This window comes from Hyperoodon ampullatus (assembly GCF_949752795.1).
Source record: "Hyperoodon ampullatus genome assembly, chromosome: 15".
NCBI lineage: Eukaryota > Metazoa > Chordata > Mammalia > Artiodactyla > Ziphiidae > Hyperoodon > Hyperoodon ampullatus.
This window is the reverse complement of record NC_136928.1, coordinates 57,058,984-57,084,567: the sequence shown is the minus strand read 5'-3', so window position 1 is coordinate 57,084,567 and position 25,584 is coordinate 57,058,984. Positions and strand designations below refer to the sequence as shown.

General features: G+C 44.7%; 1 protein-coding gene across 1 annotated transcript in view; it reads left to right on the top strand.

The window, feature by feature from the left end:
• The window catches only part of TMEM178A (transmembrane protein 178A), a gene marked incomplete at both ends in the record, with an annotated part of 49,576 nt that extends 40,139 nt beyond the window's left edge, over positions 1-9,437 (top strand). Inside the window, one exon of the mRNA XM_079720576.1 lies at positions 9,196-9,437. Within this exon, the coding sequence (XP_079576702.1) occupies positions 9,196-9,437 (242 nt within the window). The remainder of the gene's footprint in view (positions 1-9,195) is intronic.
• Positions 9,438-25,584: the final 16,147 nt, after the last annotated feature.

The window sequence follows — 25,584 nt, the reverse complement described above, 5'->3', positions numbered from 1 at the left end:
GGTTTTGGAGGAGGATTTGAACCTTCAAGACCAGCCATTGGGAGGGTGCCTGCCTAAAGGATTCATTAAAATCCTAAGTGTAGGGACTTCCCTGGGGGTCCAGCGGTTAAGACTCCACGCTCCCAATGCAGGGGGTCCAGGTTCGATCTCTGGTCAGGGAACTAGATCCTGCATGCTGCAAGCAACTAAGAGCCTGGATGCAGCAGCGAAGACCCGGCACAGCCAAATAAATAAATGAATAAATATAAAAAAAAAAAATCCAGGGTGTAGAATGAACAGGTGAGGGTGTCAAAGAATCAGAGAGGCCTGTGCTGCCCAGGGGATTTCTTTAAGCTTAATGGTCATGAAATATCTCCCCCCATTTTCTTCCCTTCCTTTATTAGTTGGGCCTCCATTTTTCTAACTCTTGTCCTCATATACATCAAAGAAGTATTCACGGGCTTCCCTGGCGGCGCAGTGGTTGAGAGTCCGCCTGCCAATGCAGGAGACACAGGTTCGTGCCCCGGTCCGGGAAGATGCCACATGCCGCGGAGCGGCTAGGCCCGTGAGCCATGGCCACTGAGCCTGTGCGTCCGGAGCCTGTGCTCCGCAACGGGAGAGGCCACAACAGTGAGAGGTCCGCGTACCGAAAAAAAAAAAAAAAAAAAAAAGAAGTATTCACGACCCCCCAGCCCTGGAAAGGCCCCACATAGCATCCTCAGGAAAATGAAAGGAGCTGAGGGCCAGACAAAAGCCTCAGTAGCAGTAGTTTTTAAAGGACCCTTGTAATGGGCGTAATGCATGAATAATTTAGGATGCTCTTAGATATCAAACAATTGTTGGCACGAAAATAAATCACAGGACCATAAAAGTCAGGCTCAGTGAGCGTTTTTTGGGAGGCAGAGGGGCTGGTTTGGTTTTAAATGAAAGGAGGGTGGGAGTTCAGTCTTGCACTGGCTCAGAGGAGAGCTAGGAGCTGAGTTTCCTAAGCCAGCCCCACCTTCCCCTGCTCAGCCCTCATTCCTGAGCCATCTGTGTAACTCTGGGCCAGACTGGCTCAGGGCTCAGCAGGATTTATCATCAAAAGCCCCTGTGCAACTGTTAAAAACAAAACAAGCAGAACAATAGCCATAGTAGCAAAAACCCATTGCAACCCCAAAATACCCTAAACTTATAAACTTGAAGTTTGATGACCAGTCCGGAAGGGTGGACAGACCTACCACATAACACTGGCTTTTTTTTCTTTTTTTTTTTTTTTTTTACTTTTGATTGCCCAAACAACATTTTTTTTTTTTTTGGAATAAAGGGAAAACTCACTTATAGATCTCACCATCTGAAAAATTAGTTGTTAAACTATTTTCCTTATCCTGGACCAAATCTTGCCCAAGCCTTTGTCTCACTAAAAACAACAACAAAAGGGAGAGAAGTGGCTGTGGTTCTAAAAGGGTAGCTCAGGGCATCCTTGTGATGGAAATGGTCTGTGTCTGAACTGTGATGGTGGCCACATAATCTGCACACGTGGTGACATTCCGTGGAACTAAGTACACACACAAGTGAGTGAGTGCTTGTAAAAGTGGTGAAATCGGAATAAGGTGGATGGATTGTATCATCGTAAGTTTCCTGGTTGTGCTATTATACTAGAGTTGTGCAGGACGTTACTATTCGGGGAAATTGGGTGAAGGGTATACAGGATCTCACTGTGTTATCTCTTTCAACTGCATGTGAGTCTACAATTATTTCAAAATAAAAATAAAACAACAACAACAACAAAAAAAGGAAAGTAAAAATGTTTGCCACCATCATCACATGGAAAGTACTGAATATTTTGTTTTCTGGGCTTCCATTTATCATCATACTGTAAGCATTCCCAGTGGCCTTATATTGTTCTGTGTTCGGTTTTTAATAGCTTTTAATAGCTGCATGTTCTTCCATGGAGTAGATTTGCCGCGTTGTGTTCCCTTACTGTGGGATTTAGGGAGGTTTGTTTCATTTTTGCTACTACAAATAATCCCTTTCCATTTCCTTTGTAAACACCGAGATAATGATGTTAATCCATTGCATGAGATAAATTAGCTGTAGGACCTTCCCACGCAGCAGCAGGAGATGAGAGCAAATAAGGGTTAAAAGAATTGATTTTAATGAAGCAGAAGTGTCTTCAGCAGTCTTAGTCGGCATCACCCCACAGATTTTTGTTGCTAAACTTGGCCTCTTCTGAGGCGCTGGCATCTTCATTCTCTACCTGAATTTATTAGCCAAACCTTCAATGAAGATCATCAGTGATGTGACAGTTTGAGATGTTAAAATGGAAACTTGGAAACAATCTCTCTCCTTATGCCTTATTGCATACTGACAGCTCTTGATTACCCACACGTGGAGCAGCAGGGCTGCTGACTGTCACTTCCCGTCCCTAATTCCCTGGGGCCTCTCAAGGGGGTCCTCCAGCAGGGCCAGGGGCACAGAGCCTCAAATGTAGCCTTTTGGCCTCATGTCCTCTGAAGTTACACACACACCGTCTCGGAGGCATATCCAGAGGACTAAGACTCATGATCCAACAGTGAGGGGCTGCCCTTTACCAGACCACACTGCCTCCAGGCACTGCGAGTATTTCCATCAGCTTTAAATGATGCATTCTATTAGACTGCTGTTGTGCTAGTATGATGATTATCATTTGTTAGAAATATAAATATTTTAAAAGGTTAATTTATTCAGTGCAAATGTTTTTAAATACAATTTTTATGTCTCTGTAGTAGGGTTTTAATTACCTTTTAATATACTGGGAGTCTCAAAAATTGGATAAAGCTTGGTCCTCCCTTGATGGGGGCCTCCATTCCCCTTCATAGGCTGTGCCCTGAGTGGCCACTGCCGACGAGGCAGGGCCTTCGGGTCAGTAGAGAAAGAAGAGACAGCCCAGGCTGCCCCAGCAAAGCTCAGGGACCAGTAACACGCTAGGCCACCCATTGTTTTGCTTCAATACATTCAAATTAAAACAAAGACTCCTCTGTAGGTGTATTGAATTCTCTAGGGTATCCACTGATTATGACCTAAAACTACAGGTCCTTAATGCCGTATCTGAAGCCCTTGGGACCAGGTGCATTTTGGAATTCAGGATTTTTATTTATTTATTTATTTATTTTTGGCTGCCTTGGGTCTTTGTTGTTGAGTGCGGGCTTTCTCTAGTTGTGGCGAGCGGGGGCTACTCTTTGTTGTGGTGCGCGGGCTTCTCATTGTGGTGGCTTCTCTTGTTGCAGAGCACGGGCCCTAGGCGCATGGGCTCAGTAGTTGTGGCTCACGGGCTCTAGAGCACAGGCTCAGTAGTTGTGGCGCACGGGCCTAGTTGCTCCGCAGCATGTGGGATCTTCCCGGACCAGGGCTTGAACCCCAGTCCCCTGCACTGGCAGGTGGACTCTTAACCACGGCACCACCAGGGAAGTCCCTGGAATTCAGGATTTTTAAGTTTTATTTTAGAAAGGTAATATAGTGCATATATTCTATATTATCTAACACCCTGAGCAGGGTCTGAAATCAAGTATACATTAACATTTCTGCAGCCAAACACATGAATATTCACACTAGGTGGGGTCAATAAGGACTATAAATAGCCTATGTCACATCAGGCCAGATTTGCCGGTCAGTGAGATTGCTGCAATCTTTCGGAAAAAGATCAGATGTTTTTCGGATTTAGTTAATTGCAGATTGTGGGTCTTGGATTTGATTTTTTTAAAAAGTGTTGTCTGCCTCTACTAGTCCTGCCCAGGCATTTAGTTAAGGCAACATAGCAATGGCTTTTTGAGCAATCTGTGTGAAAAGTAGCTTGAGGCGGTTTTTTTCTGGAATTGCAAAGAGGCCAGAATGATGGGCAGGCCATCTTTTGAAGGAGTGGAAAAAAAAAAATCAATGTTTATGTCTTTGGGTGTTGCAGCTATGTTATTTATCAAGCAGGCTAACCAGGGTGAAGCAACTTCCACTCCTTTCCACCTTTCAAGCACATCAAAAGAGGATGGTCAAAAGAGTGGGCCGTTAACCTAACTACACCATACCAGCTGGCCACGGGCACCATGAGGTTTAGGGAAGGAAATTAGGTTGATGATCGGGGATGGCAGCATAAATTTATTTCTCTTCTGATCCAAAAATATCCTTTCCGGTCTTGTAATTCTGTGATATCACTGTATCTTCTAATGAAGAACTTTGGCGGAACACCTTTTAATATTTTATAAGAAAAGTCGCTGCATACAGCACTCTTCAGAACAAGTAATTACTCACCCTTTTGAAGATGCTACCAGCAGTAGCCAGGACTGAGCTTGGGACATAAACCCCTCTCTCCTGGCGCCACCAGCTGAGCTGAAGAGTATCAGTGGTGGTAGCCCAAGGGAACTCCTGGCTGGTCAGGGGAGAAGGGAAAGGGAAGGAAATGTCTAAGAGAAGAAGGGAGGAGAGAAGACCTCTCTCCTCGTGGCTTTTCAGGAATGACCATTAGATTTTGAACTTTTGAAATGCAAGGCTGGTACCTTATCTTTCCATGGCCTCATCCCATATCTTGCATTAACTAGATTGCTACTGACAAGAAAGCAACATTATCTGAAATAACTTGCCATCTAGGTAAATCCTACAGGAGGTAATTTAGGATGAGCTGGTTCTTAGGTGTGTAGAACTCACTGTATTGCAGAACTCAGTTTTCTTTTTTTTTTTTTTTTGCGGTACGCGGGCCTCTCACTGCTGTGGCCTCTCCCGTTGCGGAGCACAAGCTCCGGACGCGCAGGCCCAGCGGCCATGGCTCACGGGCCCAGCCGCTCCGCGGCATGTGGGATCTTCCCGGACCGGGGCACGAACCCACGTCCCCTGCATCAGCAGGCGGACTCTCAACCACTGAGCCACCAGGGAAGCCCAGAACTCAGTTTTCTTAAGCAGGTTTTGCACACTCCATGTCCTCGGTGCTATTAGGCTCCATGTGGAACTTACAGGAAGTCCAGGGGTCTCTACTCCTTTTCCCTGATATGCATGCTGGGAAGTGAGTGGAAAGAACACTTGGGGCTCCTGATCACATCAGCGTCAAAGCAGTGACGGCTGTGACCGTCAAGAACTCATTCAACTTAACTACCTCTAAGGTAATCAGAACTGGGTCTGGAACATAGTAGATGCTTATAAATAATTCTTGAATCACTGATTAAATAACACTTAATATAATAAAATCTTGCTTAGGCCTGTAAAAGGGATGGAAACATACTTCATACATTGACCATACACACAAACTCTCTCTCTCTCTCTCTCTCTCTCTCTCTCTCTCTCTCTCACACACACACACACACACACACACAATGTTATCGGCTGAATTGTGTTCCCGCCCCGCCCTGCCATTCATACGTTGAAGTTCTGGCCCCGAGAACCTCAGAATGTGACTGTATTTGGAGACAGGGTCTTTAAAGAGGTGATTAAACTAAATAAGGTCATTAAGGTGGGCCATAATCCAATATGATTGGTGTCCTTATAAAGAAGAGGAAACTTGGGCACAGATAGTTACAGAGGGAAGACTGTGAAGGCACAGGGAGAAGACCAGCATCTTTAAGCTAAAGAGGGAGGCCTTGGAAGAAACCAACCCTGCTAGGACCTTGATCTCAGAGTTTTAGCCTCCAGCATGGTGATAAAGTAAATTTCTGTTGTTTCAGCCATCCAGTCTGCTGCTACTTTGTTAAGGCAGCCCGAGCAAACTAATACACACGAGGACTGTAAGACATGCATATGGAACTAAAATAGAATTCTGCAGGATCAAAATTGACCCAAGACTACTAATCTAGCTACAACAAAGATGTCTTCATCCTTTAGACACTTCCTTAGTGTCTTCAAAGTTAGAAGGGTTTTTCTTTCCCCTTATTAAGAGATCTTGAATGGGTTAGGCCTCTTTTACAAAAGCTAGTTGCATACATTGGAAACACTGCTTTGTCTCCTCTCCCTACATTTCTCTGTAATAATCAAACAGTCCTGCCCATCCCACAGATAACAGCTATGGCAGCTCTGTATTTGCAAACTTCCTTAGATATGTGAGGGTCCAGAAAGGGGAAATTCTTAGATATGCTCTTCGGTTCATCTTGGCTTTTCTCTCACTCAGAACTACTTCAAGAGCATCTTGGAGGGAGAAAAAATGTCCTTAGAGAGCAGTCTCTGGGGACATTTGTGGGACGGGGAGGGGCAGACATCAGGCATATTTATGGGCTCCCATAACCTCCCCCACCCCTCCATCTCAGCTGAGTGAGTAAAGGCAGAAGGAAATAAAGCAGGTTTTCATCAAAGTTTGGCGATGCCCTAACCTTAAAAGAACTTAAGTGGCACAGAGATGTATATAATATTTCAAGATAAAATAAATACAAATAAGGGATACAAATAAGACAAAGGAGCCATCAGGTTTGCAGGGCAAGATGGATCCAAGGGTGAGATTGGTAGCCAAAAAGCATGCCATGAAGTCCCCAATTTTTGCCCCTGGGGGGCCACTAATTTAGCTTTAGGGGAGTTTCAGCTCTCTGGCAACTCAGTCAAAAAAAGACATTCTATTAGTGACATCATTCACAGTGTCCATGAGGTAAGCACAACCTAAGTTCCCTGGGAAAGCACAACTACTCATGACACTCAGGGCATAGAAAGTCATCCTGAAGTTAAATCCTCAGGTTAGGTTTTTCTTATCTTTTTCTATTCCGTATGAACTGGTGTTGTTATGCTAAAATTCATTTCACCAAAAGCAATTTTATGGAGTTGGCAGGGAAGAGGTGCTAATAAAATCAATGTTTAGTATAAAATCAAAAAGAGTACGTGCAGAAAGAAAAATCCGACATTCAGTTTTTTATTTAGCTGCATAATACCAAGTACTAGATTCACTAGGAAATTTGGGGAAATGTCCTTGCTCAATGCCATATTATGGAATAACAGAGTCACAGAAATTTGACACTGCAAGGGACTTGAGGAACCAAATCCCCCATTTTTTTCCCCCTAGATGAAGCTCAGAGAGATTAGGTAATTTCAAGGTCACACAGTGATTAGATGTAGTGCTGGGGACCAGAATACATATTCCCTGCATCCCAGCCCAAGGCATTTGGACACGAAAATATGCTTAAGAGTCTTAGTTTGAATTCAAGCTTTCAGAGGTCATTAAAACTACGTTACTTGTAAAACAGCTTCGCTTTTAGGTATTCAGCTGTGTGCAGACAGTTAAATGCAGAAGAGTTGTTTTTCCTGTGAACAGGTTATTGTTCTATTATTCTGTTTTACCTCTTGATACTCCAGAGATCAGATTTTTCTAACTGCTTTATTGTGCTATTACCAGCATTCATTATAAGGACCTTGTTATATATAAACACCGTCTTTGTTTTGGCCAGTGAAAGCATTCATGTAAATGTAAGAACATTTGCTGTTCACAAGGTTTGAAAAAAGCAGAGTATTCTGTTTTTGACTGTGCTATTCCTTTATGAAAGAATTATTTCCATCATGATCTTCCTTTGAAGAACTCAAAAAATGATGTGTTTACCATAACAATTTGGAGCAAGAAGTCAGAAAACAAGATTTTATCCTTTTTAGAAAAACAGAATCACTTTAGAGTCTAAAAGTAGAATTCGGCAAAGAGTAGGAGATATCAAATCACCTCAGACCAAGTGTCCTTTTAATTTAAAACATTTCTAAATGCACACTTGGAAAAGGATTCAGGCAATGTGTTCTTAGGTGATTTGAGTGCAGGCAGAATTCTAGCACTTAAAAATGACGTTAAGAAAAAAACATGGCATTAAGGTGATCTTTATTTCCTCTCAATTGCTGCCTGCTCTCAGTTTGTTTTTCTGCTAGTGCTTCTGATCCCCAAAGCTCTATTAAAAAGGGGTGTGGACCTAGAGGGGTGGGATAGGGAGGGTGGGAGGGAGGGAGACGCAAGAGGGAAGAGATATGGGAACATATGTATATGTATAACTGATTCACTTTGTTATAAAGCAGAAACTAACACACCATTGTAAAGCAATTATACTCCAATAAAGATGTAAAAAAAATTAAAAAAAACAAAACAAAACGGGGGGTGTGGAGATCTGTTACTTTTAGCCCTCTCCTTTCAGTTCCCAATTCTGTGTCTCTGTTTCCTATGGAGATGCTGCATAGGTCCCTAAGGCTACCAAAGCAATTTTTCAGCAAATGGTTGCAACCTCCATTGTACACAGGGATGAACCAAAGTATGAAAAAGACATGTGTAGAACTCGGAACCGACTGGAACATTCTGATACTTGACTGGGTGCCAGTTTTTGTATTTATTACCCACCTTCAGCTCAGCAACTGCCTCATTGTGATCCCATGTCCCCCCAAAAGGAGCAGCCTTGGGGGTCCACTGTGATGAAATAGAAGCATCTACATCCTTGAGTAGTAAAAATCCTGTGTTTTGGGCTTTTGAAGCATTTTTATCAGAATGCTGATTTTAGTGTTCTGAAAGGACAATTATATATAACGTGTTGGTATAAAAAAGTAAAATTTTGGGTCTGTTCATTTTCCTTAGGCTACCTAAATTACCTGCATTCTGAGTGGTTGAATTATAGATCCCCTATATATGATGTCAGCTATTTTACAACAATTCCAACATCCTGGATTTAATTTATATTATTTAAAATCTTTTTATCCATTCATTAAAAAAAATTTTTTTTGAGGCCCAAGAATGTGCCAGGCTCTGTGCCTTAAAAAAAACTTGTAAAAATTCATTTAAGATATTATCAGGCAACATGATAAATATTAATGATAATGGTAATTGAAAAAGGAAGACTTGGTATGATGATTGCAACTATCTAAAACTGTGTCAACTCAGGTATAGAACAAAGGGAAATGAAAATTGTTTGTATTAGGTTTGAGTGATTATAGATTTTTTTCCTTAAAAATAATTAAAATTTCTACTATGTTGTTTTTAAGAATAAAAAAAATTCAAATATACATACCAATTTAATTGAGATAATTCTCAATAATTCAAGTTATCAGAATTTTTCCATCTTTTTCACTCCTGTATCTCCAGAACCTAGCATACAATCTGGCACATAAAGGTTTTGCCAATGTTTGTTGAATGAAGTAACTCAAGTGAAAGAATTGTCAGTCCTTTATTAATTTGGATTCATCATCTCATCTGTTGATCTGATGTTTACGAAGTCCTGTCTGGCATTTGCCCTGTAGCAGGCAAAACTGTAACCCATCACCCTGCTCTCTTTGTATTATTTATAGGAATATTTTGCACCATTTCCCTCTGCACTTACGCCGCCAGCATCTCCTATGATTTGAACCGGCTCCCGAAGCTAATTTATAGCCTGCCTGATGATGTGGAACATGGCTACAGCTGGTCTATCTTTTGTGCCTGGTGCAGTTTAGGCTTTATTGTGGCAGCTGGAGGTCTCTGCATCGCTTACCCATTTATTAGCCGGACCAAGATTGCACATCTAAAGTCTGGCAGGGACTCCACGGTATGACTGTCCACACTCAAGTCCACTGCTTGGTGGCCCGTCCACAGTGCGGACGAACCTTGAAGGGGACGGAGCAGAGTTTGAGTCAGGATCCCAAGCACAAAATCGGTCTTGTACATTCCAGCCTGTTGCCTGCCAGCCCCTTCTGGATGACTGATGTCAAATCATGCAGAACCTCCATACCTTTCTAAGGACAAGACTACTGTGGATTCAAGTGCTTTAATGACTATTTATGCTTTGACGGCGAGGAGTAGGAAGCAGAGCCGTGGAACATTTCTGGGTTCAGAAAAAGAGGAAACCGCAATGGAAAAATTTGTATGATCGCCATTTATTTCAGAACGTTTGTACATAAGAATTAAGAGTCATTTCTATTTGCAAAAGGATTCATGACAAAGCGAGTATAATTTTCTTGTCATTGTACCATGCTTGTTAAATTTAATGCAGCACCTTCAGAACTTGTCCTAATGGTGTCTTGTTGTGTCAGCACCAAACATTTGTGCATTATTTGTGGATGTTTTTTGTCACAGGGAGATTCTTCTGTTGCCTTATTTATTTTTAATTGAAGTCTCTTCTTCATCTTTGTACTGGAATCAAAATCATAAGAGAAACAGATCAACCATGGAAGAGCTAACCTGTAATGCTATGCAGTATTGTTAGAAGTCCTATCTGTCGTTTGACCTGTCTCTTTACGTAAACTGGATTTCTGCATTAAATGACTGCCCCCTTGTTAATCTGGGTGTGTTTTCCTGTCTTTCAGCCGCGGCAGTAGGTCTCCCTAGCCATTCGGACAGGTGAGAACTCTTTGTTTTTAAGAGACTTGCTTCATCTCAGTTAGGTTGGTCATTTTTATTTATCTTTTGTAGCAATCACACACATGCTCTTGACAATAGAGGTCATTTTCCAAGCTTCTTTTAAAACCTTACCATAGTATTTTGAGTTTTCTTCTCTCCCTCTTCGTCTCTGTTTACCACCTGCCTGGTATTTAGCCACTGATAAGGATTCACAGTCTCTGGCCTTATCCTTGGACCTCCTACCCCAGTGGGTTTCAGCCTTGGCTGCACATCCAATCACCTGGTTAATCATCTTCAACTGTACCTGAACTGGGCCCCACCCCAGACCAATTGACTTAGAGTGTCTGCAGCTGGGCCTGGGCTTGAGTATTTTTCAAAAAAAAATCTCATAATTCTGATGTTCATTTGGGATTTAGAGCCACTGTACTGGGTCAGAGCTACAGTTATCTCCTTGGTAGCTAATATTTATTTAGCACTTACTGTGTGCCAGTAACTGGGCTCTGTTTTTTCCAGGTATAATTTCATTTAATCCTCTCAAAAGCTCTATGAGGTAGTGTTGGGCTGCACCCTGCAGGCCTGCAAGCCTTGTGGATGCCCGGCCTCAAGACCAAAGAAAGAGCCCAGAGACAGCGACAGAGACATCAGTTGTTTACTGGATAGGGGATCTTACACATCTGAAGCAAAAGGTCCTGGAGGGACACCCCACCATAGATAGCAGGCAGGACATGGCAGCAGTCTGCTACTCGGGGGAGAAGGAGGAATTCCCCCATTTATAGGGGGAATTGATGTCAGGTGGGCTCATCAGTTACCAAGGAAACCAGCAGCCGAGGCAAGTCCCTCACAGCCCTCAGGTTAAGACTATCACGAGGGCATTTGTTTCCCTTTAATAAACTAGGAGGTGGAGCCCTTCTGGCCTAAGGGTCAGGAGGCGAGCACATTCCTGTGAAAAGCGTGTAGGTGAAGCAGGGACTGGTTGAGTTGAGCGGAGAATGTACAAAGAGCAAGAGAAGAACCATCCGGGGTGGCCTGACCATACAGGTAGGTAACTCTTATTCCATTTTACTGATAATGAAGCTGAAGGGCGGACTCAGAACATTTGCTTCATTTTTTTCTATGCGTGGGTATAGGACAAAATTAAAACCCTTCCATGGTATTTCTTTATCTTTAAATGGAAGGGTGGGCACTAGCTAACTTCTACGCTTTTCTTTTTAACTCCATCATTATCCTGTATTCTACGCACAACGTGTGAGAAAGATGGTCTGTAAAAGAGGGAAGGTGGGGCTTCCCTGGTGGCGCAGTGGTTGAGAGTCCGCCTGCCGATGCAGGGGACGTGGGTTCGTGCCCCGGTCCAGGAAGATCCCACATGCCGCGGAGCGGCTGGGCCCGTGAGCCATGGCCGCTGAGCCTGCGCGTCCGGAGCCTGTGCTCCGCAACGGGAGAGGCCACAACAGTGAGAGGCCCACGTACCGCAAAAAAAAAAAAAAAGAGGGAAGGTGCTATACCAGAAGTACAACAGTGCTTCAGACTTTTTCCCCCTTCATTATAAAACCTGATTTGGTACTTGTAAAAGGATAATGATAATCTACCTACCCCACCCAAAAATCAAGCCTGATTTCCAAGTGACGGTGTCCACATATTGTTACGTAAGCCTTTTGGAAGAGGTTAGGTGATCCCGGTGACCACACAAGCTCTCACCAAGGCCTGTGGCTGAATTCCCTGGCAATCTCACAGGCCTGTTTAATAAACCCATCCCTCTGGATGAGATCAGAGGCATATAGAAAGGAGCAATTATTTTCATTTATTACTTTCATTTATTACTTACGTTTCAAAGCAGGAGAGCTGTTTCTTTGAAGTTTTTTTTAAAGATTCCCCATAGAAGATGTCAAGACTCTTGAGCATTTATATTCCAACCACCAAAGCAGCGTCTGAGTGAGTGACTTTTGAAGTTTCTGAGAAGCTTCCCAGGGGTTTGAGGTGTGAGTGGAAGAGAGCCTCGGAATGACAGAAGGTTGAAGGGTTCACACACCAGAAAGATTTGCCCAGGAGCCAGGGGAGTTCACTTCAGATTCAAGTGTGTGTTGGCAAGACAGAGCTTCCCTGCCTTTCAGCCAAAGTGAGCTCAGAGCAAGTTTCCTTGCTTTCTATTTACATTTCACAGAGTGTAAATGTTGCCAGTCTCGCATTTGGTTCCCAGTCCTTAGGCTTCTCTTAGGGGTGTTTTCTTAATTGGCTTGCAAATGAGGAGTGATTGAAATGGCTGCACAGTACTGCATGAGCAGATGAATTAGTTGAGATAATTTGTTTGTTCTTCCTATGTTTTCTCTGTCCCAATTCTAGTTGCATGCCTGTAGCCAGGCTGTGGTTTTTTTTCTTGTTTGTTTTTGTTTTTTTGCCTTGGGCATTCTTTGCAGGGCAGAAGGCAGAGGTAGCTGATCTCCTTGAAGTGAGGATGCAGTGGGTCCAGAAGGGAGGATAGGCCAGAGGGCTGACTTTGTGGGCTAGAAGTGCTTAAGGGCATCCTGGAGACTGGAAAGAGAAAAAGGATGGCAGTCCTGTGATTAGCTGGGTCCATGCATTTCTTGAGGTTATCAGGACCTCGGCAAGGATGGCTATATGGGGTGTCCAGAGATACTGGGGCCCTTGGTACAGTGGCTCTCATGACCCAACCATGGTTTCAGAGCAACAGAATCAATGGGCTTGGAAGGACCAAGCCTTGGAATAATGGGCTTCTCAGTGGCAGCCAGTCTGACCCTTGGAAGGTCCAGGGACATTGGTACAGCTGTGTGTGTGTCCGCAGTAATGAATGAGGGCTAATTCCCCCTAAACCTACAAGAAAGGACTTTGAATAGAAAGTAAATGGATTTACAGGACACCTGAGATTATAGACTAAGACTCATGTCCATCTGCCATATATAGACAACATTTACCAAAAAAGAGAGCTCTACCCAAATCCTTGATGAGGCAACCATAGGCCCCATAGGCCCCTCCTTTTACCAACGTCATTTTTGGTTTATTTGCAATGTTAGAACATTGCTGCCCACTCCAAGGGAACCCTACCCCCTCCTTCTTTACAGCACCATGGACCCTTGATAATCAAGGGTCCAGGATGTAGGAAACTTACCCAGAATGTAATTTCTCCATAAAAGTCCTTGTATCTTTCAACAAATATTTATTGAATTCCTACTGTGTGCCAAGTGGTATTCTAGGCACTTGGGAAACATCCATGAAGCAAAACAGACCAAGGTTCTTGCCCCTGTGAAGCTTATTCTAGTAAAATTCAGTACAATACAAGTAAAAAATTCAAGTCACCCTTTCAAGCCCCACATGGTTTCATAAATCCCAGATTAAAGTAGTTCAACCCAGTTATTAAAATAAGTTTCGGGCTTCCCTGGTGGCACAGTGGTTGGGAGTCCGCCTGCCGATGCAGGGGATATGAGTTCGTGCCCTGGTCCGGGGAGATCCCGCATGCCGCGGAGCGGCTGGTCCCGTGAGCCATGGCTGCTGAGTCTGCACATCCAGAGCCTGTGCTCCGCAATGGGAGAGGCCACAACAGTGAGAGGCCCGCGTACCGCAAAAAAAAAAAAAAAAAAGTTTCTTTTGAATTATGTTTTCATTGGCTGTATATTTCACTTCATATCATTTTATTTGAATCTATCCTCAGTAACATAAAAAGTACATTATTAACTTTTTTTGTGGTGGTGGGGGATGAGTTTGCCTCTTGAAGATTTCCCAGTTGAAACTGAAATCTGAGAACACAAAGGTGTACTGCACAAGTACGCCTCAGTCACCCAAGCTAAGGAACCTGGTTCCTAAGGTTACCTGAGCTAAGAATGAAGAGGGACCTGGGATCCTGGAGACTCAGGCCACAAGGTCAAGGTAACCTACCCAGTGGAGGCCAGTGCGTGTGGGATGCTAATGCCGCCAGGTCTTTCTCAGGCTGTTTCCTCTGAGCTGGGACACGTGCTCTTACTCTTCCTGGCTCCTGCTGACTTTTCCTTGTGTCTCAGCTTCAACACAACACTCTTAGAAGCCAGGCTTGAGCATACTACCCTGCTCTAACCCCTTTCCTGCCCAGTTACACTCTGCATGCTAATCACCTGCTCACCCCTAACTGGATCATAGACTCTGGCAAGGTGTAAACTGTGTCTTGGTTGAGTTTTGTCTCCAGGGTTTAGTTCTGGAACCCAACAGGTGCTCATAAACTTTTGTGGAAGAAATGTGTGAATTCAGAGTCACAGAGACAAACTGTCCGCTGCCCTGGACAGAACTGACTCCCTTACCACCAATTTTAGGGAACCCGTGAAAAAATAAATGGTAGCATAACAGGCTAAATGGAATGAGAATCTAGCTTGGCAAGCAAGGAAGTCTCATTAGAATCATTAAAAGGACTATTAGCACACACTAACACAGATATAACTTGAAATGTGTTATGAACTAAATACCGTGGAACGTTTATTTGATGGCTCAAACAGTATTGTGTTAGTAACCTCAATATTGTTCTACAATTTAAAGCTCTTCCATTTATGCGCCGATATGTCTCAAGTCTCTAATTGGAATTCTGAAAGGAGTGCTTCAAAAAGGATTTCCTTTGAACGCAAATAGCTTTACTGACCAAGAACCCTTTTATTTTATTATTTTTAAAAATTAATTTATGTTTTAATTTTTGGCTGCATTGGGTCTTTGTTGCTACGCGTGGGCTTTAGTTGCAGTGAGCAGGGGCTGCTCTTCGTTTAGGTGTGTGGGCTTCTCTTGTTGCGGAGCACCGGCTCTAGGCATGCGGGCTTCAGTAGCTGTGGTGCACGGGCTCAGTAGTTGTGGCTCACGGGCTCTAGAGTGCAGACTCAGTAGTTGTGGCTCATGGTCTTAGTTGCTCCGCGGCATGTGGGGTCTTCCCGGACCAGGGCTCGAACCTGTGTCCCCTGCATTGGCAGGCGGATTCTTAACCACTGCGCCACCAGGGAAGTCCTAACCCTTTGAAATTGCATTATTTGAATTTCCCCAGGGCTCTGTCCTTTGACCGGAAGTTCTCCTTGCTGTAGGACAACCACAAATGCTTGAAGACACTCAGGGCACCCCACTGCATACTGGGAACATGGCTATGCAACATATTTCCTCTTTGTATACAACCTATATTTTGCCATGCTTCAAAGCAAGATTCCTAATTGTTCTAAAACCTCATAGAACATGTCTTCTTACAGCAACCTTAAGAGGAAAACAAATTGGTTGGCTAAAAAGTAAGATACTTTTCTGTCTTTATTTCCTATTTTATTCTCTTGTCAGCATGTACTGTAACATATTGCCTGCTATGTGTAAGACCTTGGGCTACACATGGACTTTTGTCAGGGCCTCTCTGCAGACAGGAAATGAGAGAAGCCATGGGCTGGAGTGGCAAAAGCCAAGGCGGGCAGTCGTGTAGGCAAGATTTCCAAGATAGCCAGAGCCTTGCTGGCCTCCATAAGGAGACTGGGTTTTATTCTGGCAATGGAAAGCAATGAGAGTCTTTAAAGAAGGACAACAGTGGGATCTGATTTCTACTTTAACGATGTCAGTGTTGTCGCTGGATGGAGAACAGATTAGAAGAAGGCAAGACCGGAGGTGGAGAAGCCCGTTGAGGAGGGGGTTGTTGCTGGAGTTCAGGAGACGTGATGGTGGCCACGACTGTGGCGAGGAAGATAGAAGTGGGCGGATATATTTGAGAGATGGAATTGATGAGGTGTGCTGGTAAAGTGGACGGAGCGGGGAAAGAAGGGATATTATCAAGGATGACAACTAAATAATTTTGAGAGTTAGGTTATTTACTAAGGAAATTATGTCTCTTGTATCAAAAAGGGGATACCATAATTTGAAAAAAGAAAAAAACACAAAGTTTTATGGCAAACCCAGTGTCACCTAGGATGGCACCTAGGTTAGGATAAATCCTTAACTGAGTGGAGCCCAGGATTGAAAAGCCATAGTTGAGAATATGGTCCAGTGACCCCAATGTGCCTTTTCTCTAACTGATCCAATGGCCAGCCTCTTCCTCTTTGGTTTCTAGTTGTTCTCCAGAAGCTGCCTATACCAGGGTTGGCAGATAGGATTCAGTCTGAGTGTGAACTTGATCCATTAGTGGTGATTGGGAAGATTTCAGTCCAGCCACAGAGGAAAGGATATAGTGATTGTGAGTGAACGGTAAGGCAGATGTCACGCCCTGGCCACCCCCAGCTTAAATCCTACCTCAGAGACTATTGGCCTGCTTTCGTTAAGTTTCCATCATGTCTTAGGGCTGGCATTACTGACATTCACCACAATCACAGACAGATGTCACGCTCAGGATGTTTAGTTCTTGAATTATAAAACACCATTTATTTATTTATTTACTTATTTTGGTACACGGGCCTCTCACTGTTGTGGCCTCTCCCGTTGTGGAGCACAGGCTCCGGACGCCAGACTCAGTGGCCATGGCCCACGGGCCCAGCCGCTCCGCGGCATGTGGGATCTTCCTGGACCGGGGCATGAACCCGTGTCCCCTGCACCGGCAGGCGGACTCTCAACCACTGCGCCAGCAGGGAAGCCCAACACCATTTATTTTTATCCTCCTGGCTTTGCCTGTCAATCAAGTTGACTGTGATGAGCACATCAATACTTGCTTTAGGGATTTGGCCACACCAGAACTGAAATTCACCCAGCTGTGGCATCAGTGGGCTTCAAGCTCTTTCCCCACATGTGAAACACGTCACAGCTCATCACACTGATTGCAGCTGTTAAGCATAGGAGGACAAAAGGGACCCAGACACCTGCATAGATTGTTGAGGTTTTCTCCTCTCTCCCTAAGCCCTGGTTTCCATTTGTTAGTTCTGGACTCTCTCAGGTGCTCAAAAAACCACTTCCCACTTTCAAAGCACTTGATTCTAAGAGGCTGGTGCTGGAGTCCCGTTCCTATCAATTCCTAGGTCTCCTTCAGTCTTGTAAACGTTAGATATAAATGAGAAGTGGAAAAGAAAGCTCCGATTCTCAAGTCCTCTCCAGTCCTTTCTCTCAACATTGATGAGATGCTGAAGGGACGGACTGAGTTTCCTCAGGGACTGTTCCAGGCCATGTTCCTTACAAACCGTATCTTGGTTTTATAGCCTCTACTTTATAGATGGAGAAACTAAGGCTCCTAGAGGTTAAATCACCTTCCCTAAGTTACCAGGTAGCCGAGCCAAGGTTTGGATTCTGGCCCGTTCACTCCAAAGTCATTTCTCTTTCCACTTTTCCACATGACATCCACATCACCTACCCGAAACCCAGCACAAACACCTATAGTGCACTTTTAACCACATCTGAGCTTATTTTTCAAAATTTCATACGTCTAGATAAGTTCACCGGCCCCCACATTTTTCATGGTTCCTTTGGAAATTATTGCTCTGCAGTTTTTAATCAAGCCGCTGCATTTCTTTTTTTCTTTCTTTTTTTTTTTTTTTTGCGGTACGCAGGCCTCTCACTGTTGTGGCCTCTCCCGTTGTGGAGCATAGGCTCTGGATGCTCAGGCCCAGCGGCCATGGCTCACGGGACCAGCCGCTCCGCGGCATGTGGGATCTTCCCGGACCAGGGCACGAACCCATGTCCCCTGCATTGGCAGGCAGACTCTCAACCAGTACGCCACCAGGGAAGCCCTCAAGCTGCTGCATTTCTAAACCGGAGCACTGCCCTTTGTAATTCTGTAAAGAATGTCAGACTTTTATAAGCATGGAACCTCTCCTTACATGAGTGACCTTCAGCAGACCCTGTCCCCTGCAGTAGCCTAAAGGTATGACAGCAATTTTAATTACCTTCTTGGCACTCCCCCGACAGAACATTTTGAGAAATTCCCATATCAGGGTGGCTCAAGGATTAATATTTAAGTGGGCAGGTCCTCCTTCCTTTGTCCTGTGAAAGCATTCCTGATGGCTTTTTAAAAATTATTAAATAGGGCTTCCCTGGTGGTACAGTGGTTGAGAGTCCTCATGCCAATGCAGGGGACACGGGTTCGTGCCCCGGTCCGGGAAGATCCCACATGCCGCAGAGTGGCTGGGCCTGTGAGCCATGGCTGCTGAGCCTGCATGTCTGGAGCCTGTGCTCTGCAACAGGAGAGGCCACAACAGTGAGAGGCCCGCGTACCACAAAAAATAAATAAATAAATAAATAAATAAAAGCAACTACTCAAAAAGGAGGCTATATGGTTAGAGATAGTATAGGAACTCAGAGACTCTTGAATCTTAGTCCTTGTTTTGTGACTGTCTTCATGTGTGGTCCTGAAAGCCAGTCATCTCTACTGAACTTCTGGACACTTCCATGAGCTGATGTGATTTCCAGGGATGTTTTCAATAACCACACTTTTGAGAAGCCCACGAAATACTTTGAATACCTTTATAAACTTTTACTTTGAATGCGAACTGATGTTGAAAATAGGGCATGGAAATTACACAGACAATAAAGTGAAGCCATCTGATGTTGAGTCAAATAAGGATATCCTCCAAGTTTTTTATTATGAATCAAGGAGAGTACTTCATTTTATATTTTCTCTTGGAGAGGTTGGTCGCTGTATGGTGACTTCAAAACCAAACCAAACCAAACCTCAAGACAGCCTTGGGAGGTATATGGAGGCTCTGATTGTCATCCTGTTGACAATAGAGGAAACTGAGACTCTGAGTATTAACCCAAGATCTCTCAGCCAGTCTCTGGTGTCTAATCTTCCCCAGCAGATGAGCTAATGAGGTTTTGAGGTCGCCAAAGTAAGTATCTGTATTCCTGCAAACATGTCGATGGAGCATCAGCCTCTGCTTTATGTCTCTGCTGTGAATACAGTAAATCGCTATCATGCCAACATGTTTCTCAGATAAAGTGGACTCAGGAATGGAAGCTAACCCAAGTGTGAAAGGTAATCTGGGGGAGATAACACAAGTGATTAATGCAGTATTGATTTGAAGGATGAGCCAGTTCTTAAAGAATTTTCCAAACCAAGTAACAGCTTAAAGTATGTTCACAGGAGTGGGAAATGGTTTTCAAGAGAACTGACGTGAAGGAGAGGGAAGAATGTGGGATGGGCTAAGGGGCTGAGAGTGTGCAGGGTGGGACAAGTGGACGCCCTCTGCTCACAACCTTGTCAAAACAAACAAACAAGACAACACATCAGATACTGCGGGGAGCCAGAGGAGTGAAGAATGTCATGGGTTAAGGTGAAATATAGTACAATTTCATTATTTTTAAAAGCAATCCGCCTGTGGGGCTGTGATATGCCTACATAATCAAGAAGGGTATCACAGAAAATGTCAGGCTTTTACCTAGTAACGATTGAGGAGCTTGTTCTGTGCTGCATGATTCCAGACATTCGAATGTCACAAAGGAAAAATGGGGAAAAAAATTTCCCCACAGGGAATAACAGTTGAACATTTATTTCTTTTTTGGAGGGCATGGATTTGGTTAGAGTGAGGGGGAACTTGCTCTAGCATCTGGGGCCTTTCTGGCTCTGTTCGTCTGGTTGGCAGATGACTATGGAAGGGAATCTTCACGTGGGCCTTCATTTACCAAATCTATACTGAGTGCCTAGTATGTGTCAGAGACTGACTTCAGTACAGGGGATAAACTGTGAGCAAATCAAAGAGGCCACTGCCTTTATGGAGTGGCCATTGTAATGGCTGAGAGACAGCCAACAGGTAAGCATGTCAGCCACATGAAGAGAACTGGAGGAGTGGCTACGAGACTAGGCGTGAAGGGTGCCGTGGTGGCTGGCTTAGGTTGGGAGGCCAGGGGTGGCCATGCTCATAAGCGGGCATTTGAGCAGAGAGCCTGAGCAGTGTAGGCATATGGGGAAATCTCCAGGGAGAGGGCCAGCAAGTCCAAAGGCCTGAAATGGGACAGAGCTTTGCAACATTCCAGCGTCAGCAAGGGGCCAGAATGAAAGGGGGCGTGTTAGAGATGAAGTTAGAGGGGTGCCAGGGGCCAGGTCAAGACTTTGGGTTTTATTCTGAGGAAAATGGAAAATCACTGGAGGGTTTTGAGCAAGAGAGTGATATCATCTGACTTACATAAAAACAAAACCAAAAAACCTCTGGCCCAGTGAATCGTGTTAGTACCCAGAGGCCAGGACTGGGCATTTGGGGACCCCTGGCAGAATATGTGGTTAATATGCACACTCTTCCAAGGTGTCCAACCTCAAATAGTGTAGACATATCAAGGGCAGGAGCCACAGAGGGCAGCTAGAAGGATGGCCACTCAATGGCAGGAAAAAATGTGTAAGAGGAGGAGGATGGGCAGGGGGTGGGCAGGGGGTGGACCCGTTGTAATTGCTCTCATTTGTTACACAGTTGAGAAGGCAGTTACTTGCTGAAGGAACTTGATGAAAACTGACAATATGAAATGATTGTGGCATTCAGGTGGCAAAATGACACTTCAAATTCTTGATTTTCTTGAACATATTAAATTCATAGGATGTAACTAAAAGACGAAGTTAACCACACCTAGGCATGCTTTCAGGTTTTGTTTTGTTTTGTTTTTTTGCGATACGCGGGCCTTTCACTGTCGTGGCCTCTCTCGTTGCGGAGCACAGGCTCCGGATGCGCAGGCTCAGCGGCCATGGCTCACAGGCCCAGCCGCTCCGCGGCATGTGGGATCTTCCCGGACCGAGGCACGAACCCGTGTCCCCTGCATCGGCAGGCAGACTCTCAACCACTGTGCCACCAGGGAAGCCCTTCATTTTTTTTTTTTTTTTAAACTCTCCACAAATCCATTCTTCTTCACTCTCAAATACTTTCCTGGACTCTGTTCATCTTTTTCTCCTTGTCGAGCTTTTTCAGAGAATGCTTTCATCCCTCTATTTCCAGAGGTCGGGGATAACCCTATCTGTCATCCACTGGGACCTCTGGCAATCACTCTTCTGCTCGCTGCCTGCCTCTCTACCTAGAGAGCTGTCACAGCAGCATTTCAGACAAGGCCGCTTTACCATCAAGCATCCCCAGAGCCTGACATACAGCAAGTTCCCAGAGATGCTTGGCAGTCGAATGAATGAAGGAGCAAATGAATGATTGAAAGAATAAGAGAATTGAAAAGGCTATAAACACTCTGAAAATACGTAGTGTTTGTATAACATGCATGAAAATACTCAAGATTTATTACCAAGATTTTTCTGTGAAGACCTTGCATCTCACCTAATTTTTGCCCAAAAGCTTTCTTGCATAGCTCCTTGCAAATCATATTTACCTAATATCCAAGTGAGTGTTTCCTCTTAAAAAATCAATATATTTTGAATCTCTGATGAGGCTTAGTTTTCCAGGTTATGTAGAGAGTAGGTGTCTCCCCTGACAGCTGTCTGTCTCTCGCATGGCTTTCTGGGCGTCCCTTTGGTTCACTGTCCTCAGATCCACAGGCATCTATTTGTTATCTTTTAATAGGAGCCAGTTTAATTTAGTCCAAGAAATACTAACTGTTCTTGGTGGCCACACCCTGTGCCAAAGGGGAAAAAGTCCTGTAGAATACTCCAACTAGAAGATATCCTCAAACTTTGGAAAATTCTCAAAAAGCTTTATCGTCTTGTGCATTTGATATTAAAGCTATTTTAGCAGACACTGAAACCATGATTTAATTCTGCCAAGTACGCAAAGGTAATTAGAACCACCGCCTTTAATATGTCTACCAGTGTCATTCAAGTCCATGAAGAAACACATTTTCTACCTGCCATTTGCTGCATCTTGGTTACACACACAAAGATGTCCACCTTCACACGTTTTTTTCTCCTAAAGATTCAAGTAAGGCTGAGGCACAGAATGAAAAAGACTGTATTGTTCAATATCTTTGAGAGGCCAAAACATTAAAAGCAATTTTGGGTGGGAGGTGGCAAAGAATATAAAACAGACCTGGAAAATTCGGCAAAAGGATAAATGCAAAACAGATGTGAACATCCTACTGAGAATGAGATGGGCAGTGCCTGGAGGACAGGAGTGGGCTTTAGTAACCCAGGTGTGTGGGGCAGGGTCTCCAGCTGCGATCGACAGAATATACTCTAGGTAGTTTAGCAGAAAAGGAGTTCATTGAAAAAATATATTAAGGTGTTCAAGAGGGCAGGAAATTAGTCTAGGTGGCTACTCAACCAGGAACACCATCCAACTGACATGACAGGGCTGTTGTCACAATGACCCACTGCAGCCTCTGCTGGGTACCCATAGCACAGCTTGTACCATTGCTTTTGGGCCCTGAATGCTGTGCTCTGTCCCTGCTGACTCCTGAGGCTAGATGCTTCTGACACCCTTCCAGAAAGTAGATTCCATCATGGTGCCTGCTTCTTTAGAAGGGACATGGTAAAAGGCGTCCCTCCCACTTTCACCCCTTGGTCCCTTTTTTCTGACTTTTGGAGAAAGATCGCCATCTACTGGTCGCTGGGTCATAGCACACACAGCATCCTGCAGGGAGGCGTCTCAGCCTCTCAAGGACATCTCTGCTGGCACAGTTAATTGAGTGTTGAGTAGCCCATTCCACCCTGCCCTCAGGCCTTACGTTTCAGGTGATGGGTAGATGTTATAAGACTAGAAATTCTGTGAGCCTAGGTCTATTGCCTCACACACACCACTGTAATTGAACTCTGGTGAAAAGCATTGTTGCCGGGAAACAAATGATAGTGAATTAAGGCAATTTGGGAAGTTCATGAAAGGTGTGTCTGGAGAATCCAAGTCCAGAGTGAGCAGTTAGTCCGGTGAGGACAAATCACTGCCCTCTCTGCAAGGGAAGGGTCTCCACTCTAACCCCCCTCCTCGATGGGGTATTATAACAAGTCTCGGGGTTGGTCACTGCTGCTGAAAATTCATCAGCAGGGGCAGTAGGCAGTTAGCCTTGATGAGAAGCCCTTGTTGGGCCAATGCATTATCTCTGTCCCTGAAACCATGGCCACTTTATCCATGAGGGCTTTGAGCGAGGGTGGCTGAGGAAAGGGGCACAAGGCACAGGGCAGGCCATCTGCCGCTTGAACACTTAGCACCTCATGCATGGTGGGAATTCTTGACTTTTCCAGTGGTTAAGACCCAAAGACTCTCCCACACTGGGGCCCGTTCTGAGATGTCCAGCCACAGTCCTCTTCCCCAGACCTCCTTTCATGTCGCCGACCATCCTTTCGAAGCGGTAGCCACTGCCCATGACATGGTGGGTTATCTTCCTCCCAGGTCACCTCTCCTTCTAGGTAAAGTGTACAATGCAGACCACTCCAAGTTCTGGTCCCTGAGACCATCTCCTTTCCCCATTGTCCCTCGGCCCCAAGTGGGGCTGAAATGCCTCAGCAGGTGCCAGCAAAACTGGCAGAGCCATGTCCAAACCAGATTTGACTTTTTTCTCCTCTGGCAAACTGCTCATTGGGAATTCCCCAGGGGACCACGGTTGTGAGGAAGGGGAGGGGCAAGCAGGAGGCGCCTCGCAGGATAAGGTCCCTGCAGCTCCCGGGCACCATCCGCCACGTGGCCCCCAGTGCTGATATATACCACTCCCACCTGACGAGGGCGTGCTGCCGGGCTGGGCCCACTGAACTCTTGGCTTGGTGGATCAAATTGCAAGATGGGCAGTGTAGGTCACGTGGTCACCTAGTCTCCTGTGGTCAAGCCCTCCATAGCAAGAGTTATTTCTAAGAGGAAAATAATTACTGGCATAAGAAAGCCTGGCTTTGCTCCAAAAGCTAAGAGGCTGCAGCTGCCCTTTCCCTATTGGGATCTGCTGCTGGCTCCACGCAGCATCCAGGCCAGTCACAGACACTCTGAGCGTAATTAGATCTCCTGGGTCCTCCTGGCAAAATGCAGAGCTGCTTACAGTGTGCCTGGACCAGCTAGAGAGCCCTCCCCTGCTCAGGCCTCCATTAAAAGTAAATGAGTCAAAGCAGCAGACCCCAGGCTGACATAGCTTGCCTTCAGATGCCAAAGGACTACACTGAGCATCTGTGCCTCTTTCTTCTTGGTGGCACTAAGAGCTGTGGTTCATACAAAGAGACAGTATTGCTTTTGTCTGTCCATTTTGGTAGGAAGGAGGAGCCTAGGGAGTATGTGACCTTGGTCCTCCAATAATAGACACCCTTGGCCCATGGTTCGGAAGCCATTGCGCAGATTCTTTCATTGCTGAGGGGAACCGTTCCAACTACAGGCTCAGGAACTGGGGAAATTACCACATACTTTTTCACTGACAAAATTAAAACAGTCAGAAGTGAACTTCCACAGTCTTCCACCACCACATCCGCCCACCTTCCAGCATCTGCTCCCACTTACAGTCTGTTCTACACTGCGTGTTTCTGTAATGGACATTAAATATTATTGCTAAGTAGGGGGATGATGTCACTGTAATGTGGAAATTGGGTTGGATCACAAGTGATTTTTTCCCCCACCACATTATTTTATTCCACCAGATAAAAGCAGCCGAACGTGAAGGACACCAACAGGATGAGCTGAATGGAGGAGCTGCAGAAGAACAAGGTACTTTACATAACGCGTGCTCACTGCTCCTTCAGGTCTTGGTGGTTTGGCCACAGATTCTGTCTCGGAAGTTCTTGTTGTGTAACTCAGCAGCTTCTACCCTCCTACCAAATTCTAGCAAGCTGTCTTTGCCCTTTTCTTGGAAAGGTGGAATCCTTTATTTTCTGATGCATTTATTTGTTAGGTGTATAAAGTTTTTAAAAACTGTGTTGGTTGGTGCTTTTGCCAGTGTGCAGTTTGCAAAGTTGGATAGGTTTGGAATGGTCTGCCCCAATCCTATTTTTTCCATAAATTGTCATTTTTAGTGCATGAGTTTGGGAATAAAAATATGTTCAGGGGCACATTTATCCTGTTATGGCAGAAATGCCTGCATGCTTCTTCCCACTTGTAACCATGGAGAAATTATTCACGCTGTTATCAAAAGCTAATTCCTCCTTCTGTGGACTCATCCCCTTTTTCAAGGACATGGCTCTGGCGTTTATCTCCCTTTTCCTAGCTCATCAGCTTTTTGCTTTTCCTGCAACATTCTCTTCAACGTAAAAAAAAACATGTTGCTACTTCTCCCATCTTAAAAAAAAGTCATTCCCTAGACTCCATGTCCCCTGCCACAACCTACTACCTCCCTTTTCAGCAAAACTAGTTGAAAGAGTTGCCTATACTCACTACCTCTGGCTCTTTTCCCATTTTCTCTGAAGCCCAACCCAGTGTGGTTTTGCTTCTTCTCCGCGCCATCAAAATTCCCATTGTCAAGGTCACTCATGACCTCCTCATCGCTAAATCCAACGGTCAATTTCCAGTCCTTCTCTTACTAGGCTGGTTAGCAGCATTTAACAGTTGGTCACTCCCTCCACCATATTCTTTGTTCATTTGCCTCCCAGGCCACCTCTCGTTTTCTTCCTGCCTCACTGGTTGTTCCTTCTCAGTCTCCCT